A 21,528-nucleotide genomic window follows, 5' to 3' on the forward strand; every position below is an offset into this window, starting at 1 on the left:
TAAACATACTGTAAAAAATAATGTGCTCCTCAGTTGTGGTGTCTGTGGTGTCTGTTGTTTATGGCAGCAACACTCACCCTTATCCCTTTAAACCCCGGGCTCTTTTTTCTCAGTTCTCACTCCCTTTATGTACAGACTTTTGGCTCAGTCCAACCTCATTATGTTATTTTATTTGAATGTTTTAGACTAGTGTATAGAATTGCACACAAAGTAGCTCCTGTCATACTACAGATCATGTTTGCTGCTGATCATTGTTGTTGTTGTGGACTTGACAAATGGCAGTTCCCCTGTGCTGGACTGATAGTGAACTGTTTAGGCTGATATTGATATTTGAAAGTTTGGAAAAAGAACTTAACAATATGTCAGCCAATTTGTTTGATCGCAATCAAATCAAAATTAACTGCATTATGAACAACAATGTTGAGATGAGAAATGAGGATCAAATATATTTAAAAAATTGGCACCCTGTTAAACCTAAAAAAGAAAATATGAACTACAGTTTATAATTACACCTATAATAAACTAACTTACTAAAAGAAACACTGTAAATAATGTGGTGTGTGGTGTGGGTAAATCCTGTATTTCAAGCTGACCATTAATGACTTATTGATATTTCCTGTCACCCATAACTAACTTGCCTGTAGTTATACATTTACATGCTTCATTTATTGGTACTCTTTTGGAATGTCCAACACATAAACTACATTATATGTCTGATGAGCTAGAATCGGCTGAAATATGAGCCCCATGATACACTGGTCAGGCTCTAGTGGGTTGGAAACACTTAAATACAGGAATACGCCGATGTGCTAAGTACAACCTATTAGATTTCACTGATCCTTCGTTGCCTGTCAAGTGTGTTTTGAGAAGGAAACTACCATGTTCCACTGTTAACGAGGAAGGAGGTCTGAGGAAGCATAGTGGCAGAACATGAGCACACTCTCACTCCACTTGTTTTTCATTCTCCGCTCCAAAATGATGAGGCATTTGTTTTCATTTTTTGAAATTCTCCAAATGCGTTTTTTTTGAAAATCCATAGAAAAATCACGTCTTTCTTTGTGCTGGCTGGCCTTCACTGTGTTTTTGTTATTTCAGATGTGTTATTTGTGCCCCTTCAGTTCCTTTCATTCAGCACGACATGCTTCAGTTGGAGATCTGGTGCTTGCAGCTTGCTGATGGATATGTCCTCATGTTGTTCATCAGGTTTGCCAAGTAAAAAGCTGCAATTTGCTTCTCTATTCCTGAATACAGTCTTTAAATGCTCGACAAATGAGCGCTATTCAAATATTTAAAAAGACAAATAAGGAATATTAAGATTTAGACTTAAGAATAGACTTAAATGAGGAATTTACAAAGTAGATTATATAAAAAGGATAATTAATCAATCAATTCAATAATGTGTGTTCTCCAGTTGTAGACACAGCTGTACATTTGTGATCTATTAGCTAAACTTTCTCCGTTCCAGGAAGTTTCTGGATAAAACTAAAACTACATACCACTGTGTTGTCTTCCCGTCAACCATGAAACTTTTTGTTTTTCTGGGTCAAAATTTCAAATGTAAACGTTTTTTTTTCAATGTTTTGGTCGTCATTTTTGTCACTTTTGTCCCTTTTCCCGTTGTTTTGTCACTTTTTCCAATGTTTTTGTCGATTTCTTTTGACGTTTTTGAAGCCTTTTCTGACATTTTTGTCCATTTTTTCAACGTTCTTTTATCAATTTGTTTTCAAATGCTTTAAAATTGAATTAAACATCCAAATTCAATGAAAGTAGTGAACTGATCATTTATTTAACTTGTGAAGAGCGTTATAGGGAACCATTCACGTTATTTTTTTGACAATTTGGTTGAAAGAAACCCAAATTTCTGATGTAGAAACATTTTAAAAATGGGTCAAATTTGTTACGCGAGGACATCAAGACAGTTAAGCAAGCCGTCTTTCTGGCACTGTGTGCATGTCAGTGGCAACCGTTACCTAACATTTCTAACATTCTGAGCGATCATCTGGAGATTGAAAGTTCTTGGTGCGGCTGAGAATGAGGCAGACCATCTATCTCTTATTATTTATTGCCCCTAAGACACATCCAAACACCTGTATCTGAGCATGCGAGGTTCGTTTCTGAGAGAGAACATCGGGTTTACAGCTGGTCTTCCTCTTCCTCCCGAACACAGCTTTGATTTATAACTGTGGAAGGTAACAGTAGCTGTCTGCTGACCAGGAGCGCCATGCACAAAGCCAGTTAGAGTCAGTCTTTAAAGAGAACATACTCTAACTGCAAGACCAAGTGACAACTGTCCAAAAACCTAAAGTTGATCAATTTGCCATGTTTTAAAACAGAAAAAGGCAGCATATTCTCAGATTCATTTTTAGCCACGTTAGCATTATGGCTCTTGGGCTGGTAGGGTCGGTCTGTTGGTCCATGCCACTTTAATCCATGCTGAAATATCTTGAATGAATTGGATAGATTGCTGCGATATTTTTGACCGACATTTATGGTCCCCAGAGGATGAATTCTTATGACTTTGGTGATTCTCCGACTTTTCTTTTTTCTTTTTTGTGGTTTTGAGTTACACAGTTTCAGGAATGTGTAAAAGTTGCATTTAGTCACTTTAAGTAAAGGATCTGAATACTTCTTCCACTGCTGATCTCTAAATATGACACATTTGACTGCAAATATTTAGACTCAGCGACACATTCTCATCCTCATGATATGAAACTAATTAAAAATCCTGATGAAACTAAAATCAGAAACACAATTCCTCAAATTAGAGGCCGAATGATTTATCCCGTGCTTGTGTTGTGTCAGTGTCTCGACAACTAATTGATGGATTGCTATGAAATTTGGTACAAACATTATTAATCACAAAAACAAAAGATTACCGAGTGGTGCAGTGCTTGATCTCGTTAACGCGGTGGTTCTTTGATTATGTCAACAACTTGAGGAAACCGGACAGTGATACAAGTAACTGGAGAATTTTACTAGTGGACTGCTTTTAGTCCATTCATTCCCAGACCTCATCTGACGAATAGCTCCTGTGCAGTTGTGCTACAGGGCATTACAGTAAACAGAGCTCGGTCCGCGTACAGTAAAGGCAGTAGGCCCTATTTTAACGATCTAAGCGCACGGCGTGAAGCGCCTGGTGCAGGTGCATTTAGGGCGTGTCCAAATCCACTTTTGCTAGTTTTACGGCGGAAAAAAAGGGTCAGTGCGCCGGGCGCATGGTTCAAAAGGGTTGTACTTAGTGTCTTCATTAACTCATAGGTGTGTTTTGGGCGTAACATGCAATAAACCAATCAGAGTGTCATCTCCCATTCCCTTTAAAAGCCAGGTGCATTTGGACCTTGACGCATTGCTATTATGATGGCGGATTTGCACCGTAATATTTTTATTTGTAATCTTCGTTTGTGTGCACGAGCCAAGGCGCATTTTACTAATTTGCTGTTAAAATAACAATGAAATGCTGCGCTATTGACTTTAGACCAGGTTTTTGTTGGTCAATGGCGCGATCACTTCCTGCTGCATCATGATAGTGATACGCCAAGAATGCACCTGAACACACCTCCCTGTAAGACCAGCACGCCCATGGGCGCAGGTGCATTTGCTATTTAAATGACGCGGGCGCTGGACGGGAAATTGACAACTGCGTCGGTCTTAAACTAGCAAAGATACTTGCATCGGGCTTTGTGCTGCGCTGCGCTGTGCTGCGCCGAGTGCAAGATAGGGCCCAATGAGTCAGTGTTACCTTATTTGACAGAAATCTATATGCATTTGCCTGCTATTTGGGAGAATTTGATTAATATCATGTTGACATGTTGATTATGCTTGAGTAAGTGAAACCCCAAATCAACAAAACTGCTTAAAACAGTAATATTAATATTTAAATACCACCGTGAAAATCCCCGGGAGAGTCCGACTGTTGTTTGGTAAATTGCTATTAAACACAGTCGAAGGGGATTACAATTGCTATTTTTTTTTTATCATTTTGGCACTGATTTTCCTTTGGGGCTGGCTAAAACTTTTTTGGGGGGGCGCCAAAAATTCCTCTATGCAGGAAAAACCCTTAGTAAATACAGTGGCTATTTATCATGGTGCTGGAAAGTTATTTTCATTTTCACTCCTATATGTTTTTATTTTCATTGCAAGATTATCCTAGCCGAGGCTGGCAACATTTTCATATCAAGCGACCCTGTGTTTACTTACTTTGCTGAGACAGATACAAATTAAACTCCCAAAAATATAAATGAAAATGAAATGGAGACTCTGTCAATCAAAGCTCAGCTTTGGGAAGGAAAGCGATATGGGACAAGATGAATAGGATAAGCATTATGTTCCTGTGCTGTTCAACACAAACAAAAAGTGACCTGATCCAATTCCATTACGACGGATATAAGCCTATACATTCTTTGGTAATTACAGTGGAACCTATAGGCTCAATTTAACAACAACACACACACCAAGCATAATTATAGTGTATTTTAATTTGGTATTATAAATATATCATTGTATAACACACATTTTGCTAACATTTATGTACTGTTTGAGACACATTTCTGTCATTCAAATCCAAAATGATGCAAACACAAAAATTAAATAAAGGTGTCATTTTATCCAATTATTTTCTCCACACCTTGACAGGAGAGACGAGTGAGGAGTCAGGCAATGAATTCAGAGGGTGAGAGAGAACAAAGAGTATAGGACGGAGAGAGAAAAGAACAGAAAGAATGTCATTTAAAGGTAGAGAGAAAAGAGGATATGAGAGGGGGAGCAGGCTAAGGAAAGCAGAGACACAGAAAAGAAGACTGAGAGAAAGAGCAAAGGATGGGTAGTCTGAATTACTGCAACACTTGAATTAAACATGGTCAACATTCATTTCCAGATTTTCTGTGATCATTTAAGCCTCTTCTATATTTTCAGATTGTAGTGGTGGTCACTGATTGCAACATTTAACATGACTCTCATGTATTGCTGCTTGACAGATCATTCCTGTTGCTGCCCACTGACATGGTTTTTACGACGTCTTCAAATGCACATATTAAGATCAGGGAAATAAATGCATATTCTATGCTCTCAAACCAAACCTCCCTTTGCAAGTTTTTGGATTGGACAGTCTTTTTTAAAGAGAATTTTGTTGGCATTTATCTTTTTGACAGACATGAAAGGGGAGAGAGAGAGGGAGAATGACATGCAGGGAAGTGCTGGAGATCGGAATCGAACCTGCGGCCTCTGCGCGAGGTCTGAGCCTCTATATATGGCCGCGTGCTCTACCACTAAGCCACCCAGGCACCCAACTTCTTCTTCTTCTTCCCAACTTTTTTTTATGGTTATTTTTTGGGGCTTTTCCCTTTATTAGATAGTGACAGTGAGAAAAGAGCCTCAGGTCGGATCCGAACCCAGGCCACTGCAAGGGATTCAGCCTACATGCCCCCCCCCCCCAAAAAAAGAAAAAACTGTCTTTTTAGTTAGATGGGGAAATTGGAAAACACTATCTCTGCGTAACATCAATGACTTAAAGTGCTCATATTATGCTTTTTCCGTTTCCTTTATTGTGTTATATATCTTTTTGTGCACGTTATAGGTTTACAAAGTGAAAAAGCCCAAAGTCCACCCCAAAGGGACTTACCATCTCCAACAGAAAACACTGTTCACTAACTGCTCCAAACAGCTCTATTGTAGTCCAGCCTTTACTTCAGAGACAAACGTGGTCACTTTGGAACACACCTTATAATGCTCACCTAGCTGCTAGCATGGCACTCCCTCATACTCTGCTTCTGACTGGCTAGTAGTCCTTACCTAGCTACTGCACATGTGTGACTCCAAACAAAGATGGAACAGAAGTGAGATGTCTCACTCTGTGGCTAAAACAGAGAGCTCAACACACAGGGTGAAAAGAGGAGCTGCAGCAATGTGCAGTACAACAAATATGTGGTGTTTTTTGAAAATTAAACCATGTAAACCTTTTCTGATATAACCTCTAAATACAATTATGAACCTGAAAATGAGCATAATATGAGCACTTTAAACAATGAATTAAAAAAAGTTGACTTCGCAGAAGTTTAGAAGAGTAATTGTGCATTTTTGTCCTCAAACTCCTGTCTGCCTCACGTAGGCCTAACCACTTGCCTCAGCAGCAGCTGTCAAGTTCATTAGGCAAGACTCACCTCATCCTCTGTTCCAGTAACTTCCTTTAGATACCACTCGTTGCTACAGGGCTGATTTATCACACTGGCATTCATTGGGAGCTTTGGAAGCTGTGTCACTGCGTGGTTTAGTACTGTAGCTTTGGCACAAGCATAAGACAGAGTTTGTTTGCTTATAATGGCAGAGTACTGTGAATACCTACCGTTAGAGGTTGTTTTAACTTTACTTTCTGTTCAATGTTAATGCAACTCCTCTCAGACCAAATTCAATTTCTCAGACCTTTGTTAGTACTTGATGACATGTTCTCAGTGGGGGATGAAGTATTCAGATCCTTTACTTAAGTAAAGTTACTAATACCACACTGTAAAAATACTCTGTTACAAGTAAAAGGCCCGCATTGTAAAAGTATGTAAGTATCATTTCAGCTGGACTTGTAGGCCGTTATATTGTTGGGTACTTTAATTTATAATAAAACGTATTTTATAAACTACATGTGTTTGGTGTGCAAAAATCTTAATTTGTAAAGTAACTAATGCTGTCAGATGAATGTAGTGGAGTAAAAAGTGAAATATTTCTCTCTGAAATGTAGCGGAGTAGAAGTAGAAAGTGGCATGAAAAGAAAAAGTCAAGTACAAGCACCGCAAATTTGTACTTTAGTACAGTACATGAGTAAATGTACTTGCCGTAGTTACATTCCACCACAGCATGTCCTTTACTTAGACTCTTAATCAAACTTAACTTGTAGTATTTATTATGATTTGTAAGGTATCATTCCACTCCTCAGAAATTGTGACCTTGTATAGTCCGCTTAATAAAACTACAATTGTATTTTAGTGCTCCGACCTTTTGATGCTTGCCATTTACACAAGGCCACATTGCTATCGTTTTGCTATCACAGACTTATATTGATTCAGTGGTGGTGGCTTTGTTTGCACTTCAATAAGTAGTTTTGATCCACTCTGGGACTTAAATATAATCACAGAGCTAGCTTCCTGATAGATAATTCACATAAACTAGCCATTAATAGAAAGACCCAACACATTGTTCTTTGAGTACTGTGAGTACAGGAGGCCTTCCCTAACCCCAAGTGATGTTTCAAAGATGTTGGCGTGGTATTGAATCCCAGTAACAACATTAACAACTTCCTTCCTTTTCCATGCGGTGGCGGCTCTGCTGATAGTGAGACATGGGAGTTACAATGAGAGAGGGAGCAGTGGAGGAGGAGGAGGGGGGGAGAGACCCCTGTTAAGAAAATGTGAAAGTCGTATCGCTGTGACAGACTGTGGGCTAGGAGCGTGTGAGGGCAAATATTAAATGGATGGGGTGGCGTCATAACCCAAATATTCCCTTGGGTCTTTGCCCTGGCGTCAGTACTGTATTTTCAAGTAAGCAGCTCATAGTCTGATCAAACACAGAGGCAGCCAACAGCTCTGAAGGCTAATTGAATTAGCAGTCACAGGACAGAACACATGCTCGCTACCCTGCCCTCCTTATGACAGCAAGTGTTTGCGGGAACACAACAACACAAGCACGGGATAAATCACTCGGCCTCTAATTTGAGGAATTGTGTTTCTGATTTTAGTTTCATCAGGATTTTCAATTAGTTTCATATCATGAGGATGAGAATGTGTCAATGAGTCTAAATATTTGCAGTGTGTCATATTTAGAGATCAGCGGTGGAAGTAGTACTCAGATCCTGTACTTAACAGTGCCTATATGTGACTTTCACTAGTTTCTGAAACTGTGTAAACTTGAAGGTATCTACATAAGAGTGACATGACAGTGTCATGAACGTGTCATAAACATTATAAACAGTCATAAACGTTTATGACATAATGCTTCTTTTAGTAAGTGTCATTCGGTTTTTGTCATGACAAGTTAGGGTTAGGGTTAGGTTTGGGTTAAAACGTAAAAATTAAAACAGTGAGTCGGTCCCCAAGGCAGGTAGACGGCGCTACAGAGCACACATTCTGACGGGTCACAGATTTCGGCTGAACACTGGAAAAGCCTGTGTTAGTGAGTATGCAGGTAAAAGGTAGCAGGATATTTCTTTATAGAGGCCTAATTGTATTTTAATTAGGGCTGTCAAACTAAACTAAAAGATAAAAGGGAAAGTGTAAGACAACAGGCGAAACCCTGTGTCTATCTCTGTTGGGCTTTCAACAGATGGAGACAATGATTGTAAATGATTCAAAAACGTCCCCAAATTGGCCCTCAGGTATGCAATATGTCTATTACATTCATAAAATAACTTTACAATGCCCGATGTGGTTGTACGCCAGTAGCTTACATTAAATGACGTCCCCCTTTTTTTTTTAGCGCGGACGTTTTATTCCTTTTAGTCCGTGTTTATGTTGGCCTAGTCCCCCTGTGTCCGTGGGTTTCATGAAATGCACTATATAAGTTATTACTACATTGGTTGCTACAACAATCTCTTAATGCTATGGCTCGTGACATAGTGATAGTGATACCCGGTTTAGCTCACGATACATCCAAAGTAGGCTAAGTTACCGTATGCAACACTTGAAATGCAACGATGCATCTGTAACTTATCCTTTAATTGTAAATGAATGATTTTCTGTCTGAGCAAAATATTCATCGCGACTATATGACCTCCCGGTAACGCTAACTCAGTAATATACAGTGGGCAATACAGCACCGTAAAGATAAGAGCTTTACGACAACAGGTGTAGTAAAAACACTACCGCTTTTGTCCAAAGCGGCCGCTAGAATCAACACAAACTGAAAGTTACATATAGCCACTTTAAGTAAAAGTACTATTACCACTCTGGTACAAGTAAAAGTCCTGCATTGAAAATGTTATCATGTAATCAAGTTACATTACTTAAATATTGTGCTACTTGGATTAGGTTACTGGTAATTATTGTAGTAGTAATCATATCCCCCCTCCCCCCCAACCTTCATTATCACCTTATGGAGTTGTTATGGCTAACTTGTTAGCTAACGGTTGCTTATTTAAACATCCAGCAGACACGGATTGGAGTCATGTTTCTGGCCACCGTGTTGATGGGAGCGGGGAGACTGAACCAAAACAGTAACCTCGGTGATAACTCCCTGTGGGTTTGTTGGGCGGGACATCTTTTACATTACACATACATTGTTTGATCAAAGCAAAAAAAATATTGATAAATGCAGCTTTAACTTTGACCTCAAAAACAAAAAAGATGCTGTTGCTGTTGTCGTAACGACTTTGGCTGCGAGTAGTAAAACAGAGGCTCAATGATCCGTGAGCTTCATGAAAAATTGAAAAACAAAAGCAACGCTCTGCCTGCTCTGCTCGTTCCAGTGCGCGAGTGAACGGCTTACACAACGAGCAGTGGCTTATGGCCATGTATTCAGTAACTGCATGGTAGCGACATGTGCATAGATACAGCAGAGAAAAACAAACAGGAACGCCTCGCCTTTAACATGATGGAGTAATCAAGAGTTGCTGGAAAGAATGTCACCAATGGGCCAAGTGCATGCGGGAGACAGCGATGGAAGGAAGAAGTGAGTGGAATGGCTTCGTAGAGCATGCAGTTGCATACATTACAGGAGATTTAATTGCCCTACAACATTGCCCTTTTATTTATTTTTTGAGGAACAGTTGCTGAGCATGCGCCCTGTTTTCCTCATCACTAATCCTTCCCTGACCACTGCAACAGCTGTGGTGGTGAAAGGTCTTGCTGCCGGACACCTCCTCAGTCCCTGCTGAAGGAGCTCTGAGACCGTTTTTTTGTTCAAGCTCCCCACCCATATATCTCCAGCCTGTTTTTTTAATTCAAGGTGACAACTTTTCCATTGCATGCCCGCTTCCACTGAGCTCCTGCTGCCTAATCATGACCATCCAGGAGGAAAATCCATGTTAAATCTGGTCTGTACGCTGCATGGGCGTTGGTGTTCCACACGGCTCTGGGGGACAGGGATCTGCTCAGCTCGGCTGTTGGCCTGGGAAAGCCTGAGTCAGAATCCTGAAACTGGACCTCACCCAGACAGCCCTCTTTCTCTGTGTAACCTCCCTTTCTTTCTGTCTTATTCTCCGTGTATCTTTCAATAACTGTTCCTCGGTATGTCACTTTTTTTTCAAGACTACTATCCTTTCAGTACTTCCCTCTTATTCACATCAGCAAAATATGCATAGGACTGTTATAGATGTCTTGGTCCGCTTTGGTGTGCTTATCAATCAACATTTCTGTAAGAGCGTCCATTTTTGCACGTTTGAACGGTCAGTATTGAGGAACAGTGACAGCACAGCGACTGGTGCGTTTGTCTGCTCACGTACAGGAAGTCTGTGAAGGTTCTCAGTCATCCAGGTCATAGTTATCCAAGAAAGGGTTCAAATCAAGGGCAACTGGACTTGGTTAAAGGCGCTTCGAAGACGTTTTGTCTCATCCGAGTGACTTCTTCAGTTCCAGAACTGTCCGTGATCCAAGAAAAGGTTAAAGTCAAGAGCAACTGGACTTGGTTAAAGGTGCTTGGAAGACGTTACGTCACTCATCCGAGAGACTTCTTCAGTTTCTTTTTTCAATTACGGAGCTAAAAAAGTCTCTCGATTGAGAGACGAAATGTCTTTGTATCAACTCATTTGGCAATGGCTTGAATGTAATGGACGTGCATTAATATAAAAATAGTCACGCACTATAGCTTTAACCAAGTCCAGTTGCCCTCGGTTTAACCCTTTCTTCGATCACATACAGGAAGGATTCGTGCTGATGTCGGAGGTCGGTCAACGATTTAGCGGTCTAACTTAACTTGAAATGATGTCTTTCTCAAGCTAATACTAAGAATCCTTGGTTTACAGATTGCAGGCAAATAATAACCCCCCCATCGCTCCAGACTTCAACCTATTCTCCCTACCCACCCCTCTACTCCTACCCTCAGGGTTTTTAGTTTTTAGTATTTTTAAGTATTTATTTAATCTCAGGTATGATTATTATTATTGACTTTGTATCGTTGTATGTTGTGTCTGAATGTGCCTGACCACATATGAAGAATGAAATATAATTTTTTCAGGATCATGAAAAGTAATAAAAGCCAGGACACAGGAAATAGAACAGATGAAGAGGAACATGTCCTCAAATACAGACAGATAACTTTCCCATACTTTACAGTCCCTAACATACAGAGATGTAACTGTTGGTAAGCATAATTGCATTGCAGGGGACTGTGTCGACACAAAGCATCAGGCAAACTCATACCCATGGACAAACACAGACACCAAAAAACAAGGGGAATTCCTATTTCCCACAGTTCAGCCTGGTCCCTACATTAAAGGCATAAACAAGCATGTTGTTTTGTTACCTTAAACCATATGTCTCCTGTGTGGCAAGCCACGCATCCTTCCTGACCCTTGTCATTAATAGCAAATGAAATAAAATGTACTGAGCCGACATCTGGTGAACACGGCTCCAGCAAAAGGTGTTGCTTTTAGAAGTAGCTTCCGTGTAATTACTTCTGAGCAACATCAAAGACGGTGGCAATTCTTTCCATGTTGAGGCGTACTACTGTATGTGCCACAAATTTGTACCAAACATTCCTCAGTAATGTCCCTTTGTCTGCTACTGGATAATAGCTGGTGAGGCTGAGGAAACTAATTAAAATGCCAGCACGCTTACTGCACTTTCAGACTACCTCACTATCATCATGATACCAGTTGAGATTAAAGCCAGTCTTCCAAAGCTAATCAATATTTCTATATTATCAATGGATGGAATCCCTATTTATAATGTGAAAGGAGTTGCTTTTAGTGAGGACTCAGAGAGAATCATGACCTGACTCTGCAGCTTTTTTATGTCTTTCAGCTCATTGCTTGGGTTTTACAGCTCATAATTCGTCTCAGCGCTCTCATCCACGTCGTTTTGATTATTATTATTATTATTATTATTTCTTCGATATATTAACATAATTACTCATTGACTTGAAAGATGTTGCATTTATTGAACTTAAAAAAACTGTTGAACACATCAACAGGGAAAACACCCTGAACTGTGAAATTTCCCTTAATGCTATTCCCGTTTGAACTTTTTTTTTCCATTCAGAACACAAGACAAGTGTTCACTTTTCCAGAATGTAATGTGCAGAATTATAGTTGTTCTCAGTTACACTGTTTTTTTTAATTTATTTTTTTATCGTTAGCCGCCAAAAATCAAAATTTTGATCAAAATTTGATTAATTGCACCTCCCTACTCTGGACATTGTCTAAAGTTGCCCTTTGACACATATAGCACACAACAGGAGAATTTTTTGGTGTCAGACACGTTTGGTTCAGGCGAGGGGTGGCGGGTGGATAAAGTGTGCAGGAGGCAAGATATGACACGGATTATACAAGGGTCACGTAGCCGGTTGGTAATTTGTTCTTGCCGCTCCTTGAATTTGCCTGATGATTTCAGTATTGGCCCTTACCGACAGAAGTTCCCGAATCCGGTTATCTCTTCAGTTAGACGTTGACGTTTAATAACACTTCTTCTTCACCCTCGGATGTTTGTATTCTTCATTTGTATTGTGATCAGCAGTTACGGTATTGTACTGCACTGTACAATGTTCATGCGTTGTTGTTTTTTTAAGGTTTTAAAGTGTACGTTGATATTTCATTATATCAGCATATTAACACAGGGTTGAACTATTGTAATCATTGTTATGGGGCTAAAGACATAATGAGCTGGTGACCGATATGTATGTATGTTCATGCTGCTGTTGACACTGTCTGACTTTGGAGTTGCCGTGAAGTCAATGGATTCATTCATGGTACAGTACTTTCTTTCTCGTTGCAGCTGTAGAGTGTGTGTGTGTGTGTGTGTGTGTGTGTGTGTGTGTGTGTGTGTGTGTGTGTTCGCGCATGTGAGAGAGAGGGAAAGTCAGTGAGAGAGGGAAAGAGACAGAAAAGGCGGGTGCAGGGGGCAACTCATATTTAACCTGTAATTTGAGAAGCTGATAACAAGGAGAGAATGAAGAATGAGCTTGTGAGGAAGGAAGGTTTTTGTGTGTGTGTGTGTGTGTGTGTGTGTGTGTGTGTGTGTGTGTGTGAAAGAGAGAGTAAGACAGTGAGACAGAGAAAGAAAAGAGCTGTGCTTTTGTTTCCCGAACTCACGTCCCGTTCCCCCTGATCTCCCTGAGAAAATTCAGTACGATATTTTTTCCCCTTTCTCGTTACTCGTGTGTCTCCCCGTTTGGGAGGAGGGTGAAAATGGACTGAGCAAGATGGAGGAGAAAAACCCAGGCTGAGGAAGAGAGGGAAATAGCTACAGCCCATAGCCAGACTTTGCCTGCTCATTCAGCGCTGAGTGCTGCACTGCGCCGTTTCCAGTTGTGGGATGTTAAGATTCGCCTTTGGCTGCACTTCTCCCCACTCTCGCTCTCACATAAAGACTCTTTAGACATTTATATGCTCATTTTCTTGGAGGAGGAGTGAGACTGAGAGAGAGAGAGAGAGAGCGAGAGAGAGAGAGAGAGAGAGAGAGAGAGAGAGAGAGAGAGAGAGAGAGAGACTAGGCAGACCTATTAGCCCGGAGCCTGAAACACACACACACACACCAACTCTCTCTCTCCGATACACACACACACGCACACACACACACTTGTACACTCCTCCAGCTCTGCGCTGCACCAAGGTAACAGTGAGTGGATTTAGCTATAGCCATCTGGTGGAGTGCAGAGAAAAGCTCTCTGCTGCACAGAGGGGATAAGGGATAGGACGATGCAGCACTAAAACACAGACGGACAGAGAAAAGCAAAGAGTGAAAGAGAGAACGACACACACACGCGCACCCTGAGACAGGATGGCCACCGCAGTGTTCCAGGTAAGGAGTGTCGCTGTAAGAGGGGGAAAGAGCTGCTGCCTGTCTGCTATTAGAGCGCCTGGCTATCCCAAGTGTTGCCTGTGCTGTGCTCTGTTTCCCAGCAAACCCTCCGCATTATGGACTGACTTTATTTGATAGGGAGAAAGAGAAAGCTGTGCTCTTAGATGTATGTTTTTTTGTTTGTTTTTTTTTAGGCATGTATGTAACCTGGCAGAGGTGCGGCACTAATTTATGTTTGTAGGTTTCACTGTATGTTGTGCAGTTTGTATGTGCATTTCTATGGATATGTGTGTCTGAGAAAGAGATTACAATCATATGTATCTGTGCACAGCGCTGTTTCTAGTATGTCCCCTGTAGCTGGTATGGATGACAGGAAGAATGTCAGAGGGCTAGATTGGAATTTGTGTTTGTTTGTATTACTGTAGACATTGTATGTGTGTGTGTGTGTGTGTGTGTGTGTGTGTAATGTAAAGCACTGCTTGTTTCTGGAGTGATTGTGTCTGTGTGTGGTCTCCTTGGCTTACCATGTTTTGAGGTTGGTGGCCCCATGGTCATGGCAGGAATGACAGTGGTGGCGTATGTCTCTTCTCTTTCCAGCATCTTTAGTGTGTATGTACATATGTGTGTCTTTACTAACTTAACCCTTTCTGACCCAGAAGTCAAAGCACAGTTTGAAAAAGAAATTGCCAACAAACGTGTGGTATGAAGTGAACAATGTATTATGTTTTTCATGTGCGAGAGAAAGCGTGCGCGTTCTTCCACAGATTTCAAAGCTTGTGTGTGTTTGTCTGAAGCCGTGAACTCAGCCGCAGTGTTTCACAATAGGACCTTGCAAAAGTTGTTGCACAGAAAACATTGCCCCAGGCGTGAGAAAACTCACAGCGCTTTGGGAATTTTTGGCACGTAGAGTGAGTCAGAATTGCCTCCAATTTGCTTCAAATTGGGGAGAAAGAGAATAAGGGCATAGTGTGAAAGACATAGAGCATATTCTTGAGCTGATTTGCAAGGTAGCACTGTATGCTGACGACCCTGTCTGTGTGGGTGTCTGGGTTCTTAATGGATTTGTATTTGTTCAGGAGGATGTAGTGCTCCCAGCACCACATTATATGTAAGATAAGCCTTACATTGTGTTTAGTTAAGCTCTAATTGATGCATTAATGTACTATAGTTCAGTGGAGCTGTTGGAACACAATGGCAGCCAAACGCAGGTCCCATTGGTTTCTGTTGGTATCCCTGTGATGTTCTAGTTATAGAGCGTTGTTGCTCCAGGCCAGTGAGTCAAATCAGTCAAAGTTACATGGCGACTGGCCCCGTGTACACACTCATGTATGTGCAGTACCCACTAGTCACTTCTAAGTTCCCATCATGTACAGATTAATGCAAAGATTAATCAATTAGCTGTCAACTATTAAATGAATCACCCAATATTGATTGATTAATCAGTTTGAGTAATGAAAAAAAGTAAAAAAATTCTTTGATTCCAGCTTCTTAAATGTAAATATGTTCTGGTTTCTTCACTCCTCTATGACAGTAAACTGGATATCTTTGTGTTGTGGACAAAACAAGACATTTGAAGACGTCACTTGGGCTTTGGGAAACACTGATCGATATTTAACACCATTTCCTGACATTTTATAGACCAAACAACTAAACAATTAATCAAAAAATAATCAACAGGATATTCGACAATGAAAGCAGAATGTACGTGACAGCTTTTACATATGCCCAGAGACCCAGAAGCTAACCAGTTTTCCCATACTGGAGTTGATTTGTGGTAATTGGATTAAACACACATTTATTTAGGTCTTAAAACGAGATTCCGATTTTAGATTTAGGTAAATAAGGACAGGTACAATACACTTTTTATATGTTTTAACGTGCAATATTTGACATCAGACCTGTTGTCACTTGTATGATGTGTGACCCACACATTCCTTGGAAGCATTCATTGTCAAACCTAAATGAAACACAGCACTGTGCTGTCCTGCCCGGACAGCGGCAGTAACCGTGACTCCTGGTTGTGTGGGAATGGCGTACATCCACTGGCAGGGAGCCCGTGCCGGACTGGATTTCAGAGAGGACATTTTTCATCATTACCATGTGCCAGGGAAACAGTGCTCCAGTCAACCCCCCGTCCCTCCTTTTAGGCAGCTCATGATAGATGCCTAATCACAAACACAGACAACCGTGCATGCAGCCAGGACGGGCACATAGGAAGGGCTAGGCAGTTTGGGAAGGTGTGTGTTGAGTGACTATGTCTGTGTACATGTACGTGTGTGTGTGTGTGTGTGTGTGTGCGTGCGTGCGTGCGTGCGTGCGTGCGTGCGTGCGTGCGTGCGTGCGTGTGTGTGTGTTTCTGGATTTAGGGATAAGGCAGTGGTCCATGGACCATATGAAACCACCAGCATGAATTCTCATGCTTCTCTGCTGATGTAATCCTTTCTTGGTGTGTGTGTGTGTGTGTGTGTGTGTGTGTGTGTTTTAGTCCTTGCAGTCACAGTTAAATATCTTGCATATATATCTTGCAAGTTTAAAAAAACAGTAGTTCTCTTATTGATAGAGAACACTTAAGGACTTGTGTTTGATAAACTACTATATATAACTCCTGTTATAAGACTGGAAGCTTTGCTTCAATTCACATCCCAACGTAAACCGTGAGAGGGATAGCCGGACAACAACACCTTAATTCTTTTACTCAAGTGTTAGTATTTGGTGTACAAGTCTTTCCACCTTTTCCATTGTTCATCTCCTTTCTTCTTTTCTCTTCTCCCTATTCATCTACATAGATAGATGTATTGATGGATAGATAGATACAAAAACTTGGCGTTGGCCCTTGGTATAAGGGCATGAGGTGCGTTGACGTTTTTTTTTTTTTAACATTCACTCACTGTCCAAGTACAAAGTTTGCATAGGCTAAATAGATACACAGCTTGATACATATCCTGCCTAATGAAATACAAATTATGGTAGATCGTTTTCCTATCCTTTCTTTTATCCTAACAAAATGCTCTGCAGAACTGCAATGTGTGCGCAGCAATTTATGTGTACCCTTCGTCCTCTGGACTAAATGCTGGCACAAACTGTGAACCTGCAATACTTTGGCAACATAAATAATCTATAGCTGTGCCAAAGCATCATGCCTTACAGTCGGGCTTTTAGTATGATTAATAGAATCTAATGAAGGCACAGTAAAAGAGTCACGTTTTTCAAGGGCTTCATATAATGTTTCACTTATGGTAGTTACTTAGCAGGCCCGTCTGGCACATATAAGAAACTGCTGTCATAAGCCCAGAGCAAGGCGTTTAAAGAGTGTATGAGGGAACATATCCGGAGACTAATGTTGCAGTTAAAATGAACAGTGGACCCCTTTTAGAATTTACTGCTTTGAGGCTGTAAAAGCTCAGAACCGTGAAGACACGACAAAGCCCACCAACTTGGACCAAATCATACTCTGAACTGATGTAATCTTTTCAGTTCCATTGTTTGGTTTTATTCTGTTACAACTCAAACTGGTGTTTCACCAATCTTGGGCATCAAATCAGGTTTTTGTTTCAGACTTTTTTTGGGGGGGTAGAAAGTTGTGATGACTCTGTTGTTTTGCACTCAAGAACAGCTCAACTCTAAATGAAAGCACTTGCCCACAATCATTGTTTCTCCCCATTTGTCCTTCAGTGATAAATGGTGCTAGCACACTCAGACAAAAGCTTTCTGCAGACCCTCACAGTCTAATACCCCTTTAAATGGAGGAACCTCTCATAATACCCCTGAAAAAGAGGAACATTATACTGAAACGTGTAATGACGGCTAATCTTTTAAATGACACCGTGCAATCAAGCTTAAAGCCTGGTATAATAGCCCTTTCTTGAACAGCAACAAGTTTTCTTTCGTAGTCAAGGAATGAGAAAGAAGGGGAAAACAACATTCCCAGTCTTGGACATGGCTTTTTAGTTTGACAAGCGACTTTACATTTTTTTTTTGGATCACCAAATGACATTGTTCCCTATTTGCGGTGACAATGCCAAGATGGCCGCCCTATCTGTTGGCAAATTTTCCATTCTTCTCAGTGACAAATACACTCTAATTCTGTGGGAAACACCGCTATCACATGTTTTATCTGTAGTACACGTAGTATCTTTTTGTTGGAGAGGTACAGTAGACAGCCCTATTTGACCCTTGCAGGGCTATTTTTGGCTTCAAAGCAACATGATTTGTATTGACTGTGGCTCCTCCAGGGAAACTCAGCTGAAGTTCTGTTATGTTTAGGCCATGTGGAGAGTTGTATTTCCTTTTTTATTACATTTTTATGAATTTTTTGCACACAAACACTTAAAATGTATGTTCGATTGTGTATGTCTACATTAGTGTATGTCCTTTGGTTGTGGTTTTTATATAAGCCATTACAGGTTTCTACCACACCCTCACATGAGTAGGCCTACTCAATACCTTTTAAAGTATTGACAGGAATAACTCAGTACCAAGTAGTATTGAAACTTCTCCAGTCAAATGATACCTGTATTTGATCCTTTTTGTACCCAGGTGTAGAAAAAATGGCAATTTGTATGATTTAGCTCACAGCCAATCATTGTGAAGTGTTCAGTGTTTAGGATAGTTGTAACTGGTTTGGAGGATGGTTAGTCTGGATCTTTTACCTTATGAATAGTTTGGGGAGGTTCGTTCTAAAGTAGGACTTGTGTGAAATGGAGATTCTGTTGCAAATTCCAGTAAGACCAGTTCTTTTAGCTGTGCGGGACGATTTGCAAACATTTTGATCTTTTGGTATCATAGCTTATCCTTAAAATGGAATGAGTTTTTCCCTGATTTCATAGTAGAAAGAGACAGAACACGTAGGATATTGTTCCATGGTTTTTTACCCTGGTGAGCTAACCTGCTACACAAGTCTTGTTCCAGTTTTGACGTCTTTCAGTGTGTTTGTTCTGCAGGCAAAAGAGAGGCAAGGAATCATGATGTCATATTTTAAGAATTCCCCTCCAACACCACACTTGTCAGTTTCTATCGTAACTCTGGATTTAGTTTCTGACGTGAAACTAATGGACTTTGACAAGATGCCATTGCTTTGAACCTCTGTGGTCACGTATTACATCACTGCACGCAGCTTCTTTAAAGATTTACGGCAGATTTGGAGAAGCAGCTCCTGGCTGGGCTCTCAGGGCATCGACTTGCATCAGAAGTTATTGGAAAGCTTTGGTACAGCCACCGGGAAGGACCAGCGTGGGTGGGGGCTTTTGCCACCCTGTTTATTTACTAAGTTTTCTAAACTAACTGGTTTCAACATTTTTTTTCATCATTGAATTTGATGATATTTGTATAACTTTGACCTAAAACCCATTATTATCATTTGTGAACTCTGGTTCCCCAAACTCCTTATCTCTGTGTTGCTTCCAGTAAATCCAGTCCACAGGTGAGGATAGGCAGATTGTTTTTTTTACTGGAAATGTTATGAATTTAAAAAGAATATGTTCTTTTTTTTTACTGGAAAATGGTATGCCCCCACGCAAGTACAGACTTTGTACAATACATCTTCATAATTACTATATTACCTGATGAAATGAAGAATTTAATTTAAGGTAAGCGTGAAATTAGCTTTGAGCTAAATCAATAAAAAACAGTGAAAGAGAAGTGTGATTCCACATGACTGAGCACCCATATGAACACTATGTGAAGTATGTGCCCTGTGTGTGTGTGTGTGTGTGTGTGTGTGTGTGTGTGTGTGTGTGTGTGTGTGTGTGTGTGTGTGTGTGTGTGTGCCAGCCAGCCAGCCAGCCGTAGACTGAGAGGGTGAAAAGGTGGTTTTCCTTTTTTTTTTTTCGTATTTTCTTTTTCTTATCAAGCCTTTGTGTATCTCTGAGGAATGTTTAGGGAAAGCAGACCTTGTTCTTTGGTTTTGCCAGAAAGCCCTCGTGTTGTTGTTTGCTTTTAATGACTGATTGATGGGGAAGGGGGCTTGGTCTCGAACAGAAAGACAGGAAACATCGGTGCCAGGTTCCCAAAACTCTTCAAGCAGCTGAGGTCTGGTGTGCTAAAAGATGAACAGCACATGTACACTTTAATATGCCTTTTCTTACTTTTTACTTTACTTCACTTCAAAAAATGTAGTTTTTTAGGTACTTTTTTGCACCCTCCTACAACCCGCCATGGCTGCACCTGATTGGACGAACGCGTCGCGTGGGGCTGGCTGCTTCAGGATTTCAAAATAGACCATAATGGCGGCTCTTTGAAAATAGTTTAGAAACGTGTTTCTGAAAACATTTTAAGCGAGAAATAGGCCATGCAGCTGCTGGATCCGTTTTTATTTATATGCATTGCACGGCTGCTCCCATAGAAATTAATAGGAAGCGCTGAAATGACGCTGACAATGGACACACACCTTAAGTCTTTTGTTCAAGCAGCAGGCCATAGTAATTATGGCAGGAGCAAAGCAGGAAGTAAGGTGAGGAAGTATACTAAAAAATAAACGTCCTCTCACTTTCAACTGCTTTTTTTTATTTTCAGCCAACGTAACATGCGTAAAACTTTGTATGAACATAAAAAAATTCAACTACTGAGAACTAAACTGAACAACGTTTCACAGACATGTGACTAACAGAAATGGAAAAATGTGTCCCTGAACAAAGGATGGTCAAAATCAAAAGTTACAGGGAAGACCTCCTCCTCCCTCATGTGGTACCCTTCCTGCAGGCCCATCCTGACATGACCCTCCAGCATGATAATGCCACCAGCCATAACGCTCGTTCTGTGTGCGATTTCCTGCAAGACAAGAATGTTAGTGTTCTGCCATGGCCAGCGAAGAGCCCGGATCTCAATCCCAGCACGTCTGGGACCTGTTGGATCGAAGGGTAAGGGCGAGAACCATGCCCCCTCGAAATGTCCAGGAACTTGCAGGTGCCTTGGTGGAAGAGTGGGGTAACATCTCACAGCAAGAACTGGCAAACCTGGTGCAGTCCATGAGGAGGAGATGCACTGCAGTACTTAATGCAGCTGGTGGCCACACCAGATACTGCCTGTAACTTTTGATTTTGACCATCCTTTCTTCAGGGACACATTTTTCCATTTCTGTTAGTCACATGTCAAAAGTTGTTCAGTTTAGTTTTTAGTAGTTGAATTTGTTTTATGTTCATTCAAAGTTTTACACATGTTAAGTTGGCTGAAAATAAAAGCAGTTGAAAGCGAGAGGACGTTTCTTTTTTTGTTGAGTATATAAGAGCGGCTAATTTCTGCAGGTTGGGGTGGTGGATGGGACGTCACGTTCCATGTCACATGTGTAACCGGAAGTGAAATAACGTCTTGATTTGAACCCAAACAGTAATCTTTTTCTAAACTTAACTAAGTAACTAAGTGCCTAAACCTAACCAAACTGCGACTGTTTCACAACATTGACGACGTGTCAGTGTTAAACTGCAACGTAACTCTGGTTTAGATATGAGGTGGTATTTCCTGCCACCGCTAGAGGCACTAATTTATGAAAGTCTCCAGTGGGTCGTATTAGAGGGTATTCACCTGTTGATGCATGCATGAGGAAAACTATTTAGTGCAAAAAAAGGGGAGTTGAAAGTGAAATAGATAAAGGAGGCACAGGAAG

The 21,528-nt window shown here is 40.8% G+C and overlaps 1 protein-coding gene across 13 annotated transcripts in view; it reads left to right on the top strand.

Annotated features, from left to right (window-relative positions):
• The window catches only part of tns1b (tensin 1b), a 237,720-nt gene that overhangs the window by 96,554 nt on the left and 119,638 nt on the right, over nucleotides 1-21,528 (top strand). The window contains exon 1 of one of the 13 annotated variants that reach the window (XM_036004709.1): nucleotides 13,382-13,931. The exons of the other annotated variants lie outside the window; for them this stretch is intronic. Coding sequence (XP_035860602.1) covers nucleotides 13,911-13,931 — 21 coding nt within the window. The 5' untranslated portion in view covers nucleotides 13,382-13,910. Of the gene's footprint in view, nucleotides 1-13,381; nucleotides 13,932-21,528 lie in introns of those variants that run through there. 13 annotated transcript variants of the gene reach the window in all.

Source organism: Sander lucioperca, chromosome 8 (genome assembly GCF_008315115.2).
Source record: "Sander lucioperca isolate FBNREF2018 chromosome 8, SLUC_FBN_1.2, whole genome shotgun sequence".
In the NCBI taxonomy this organism is placed as follows: domain Eukaryota; kingdom Metazoa; phylum Chordata; class Actinopteri; order Perciformes; family Percidae; genus Sander; species Sander lucioperca.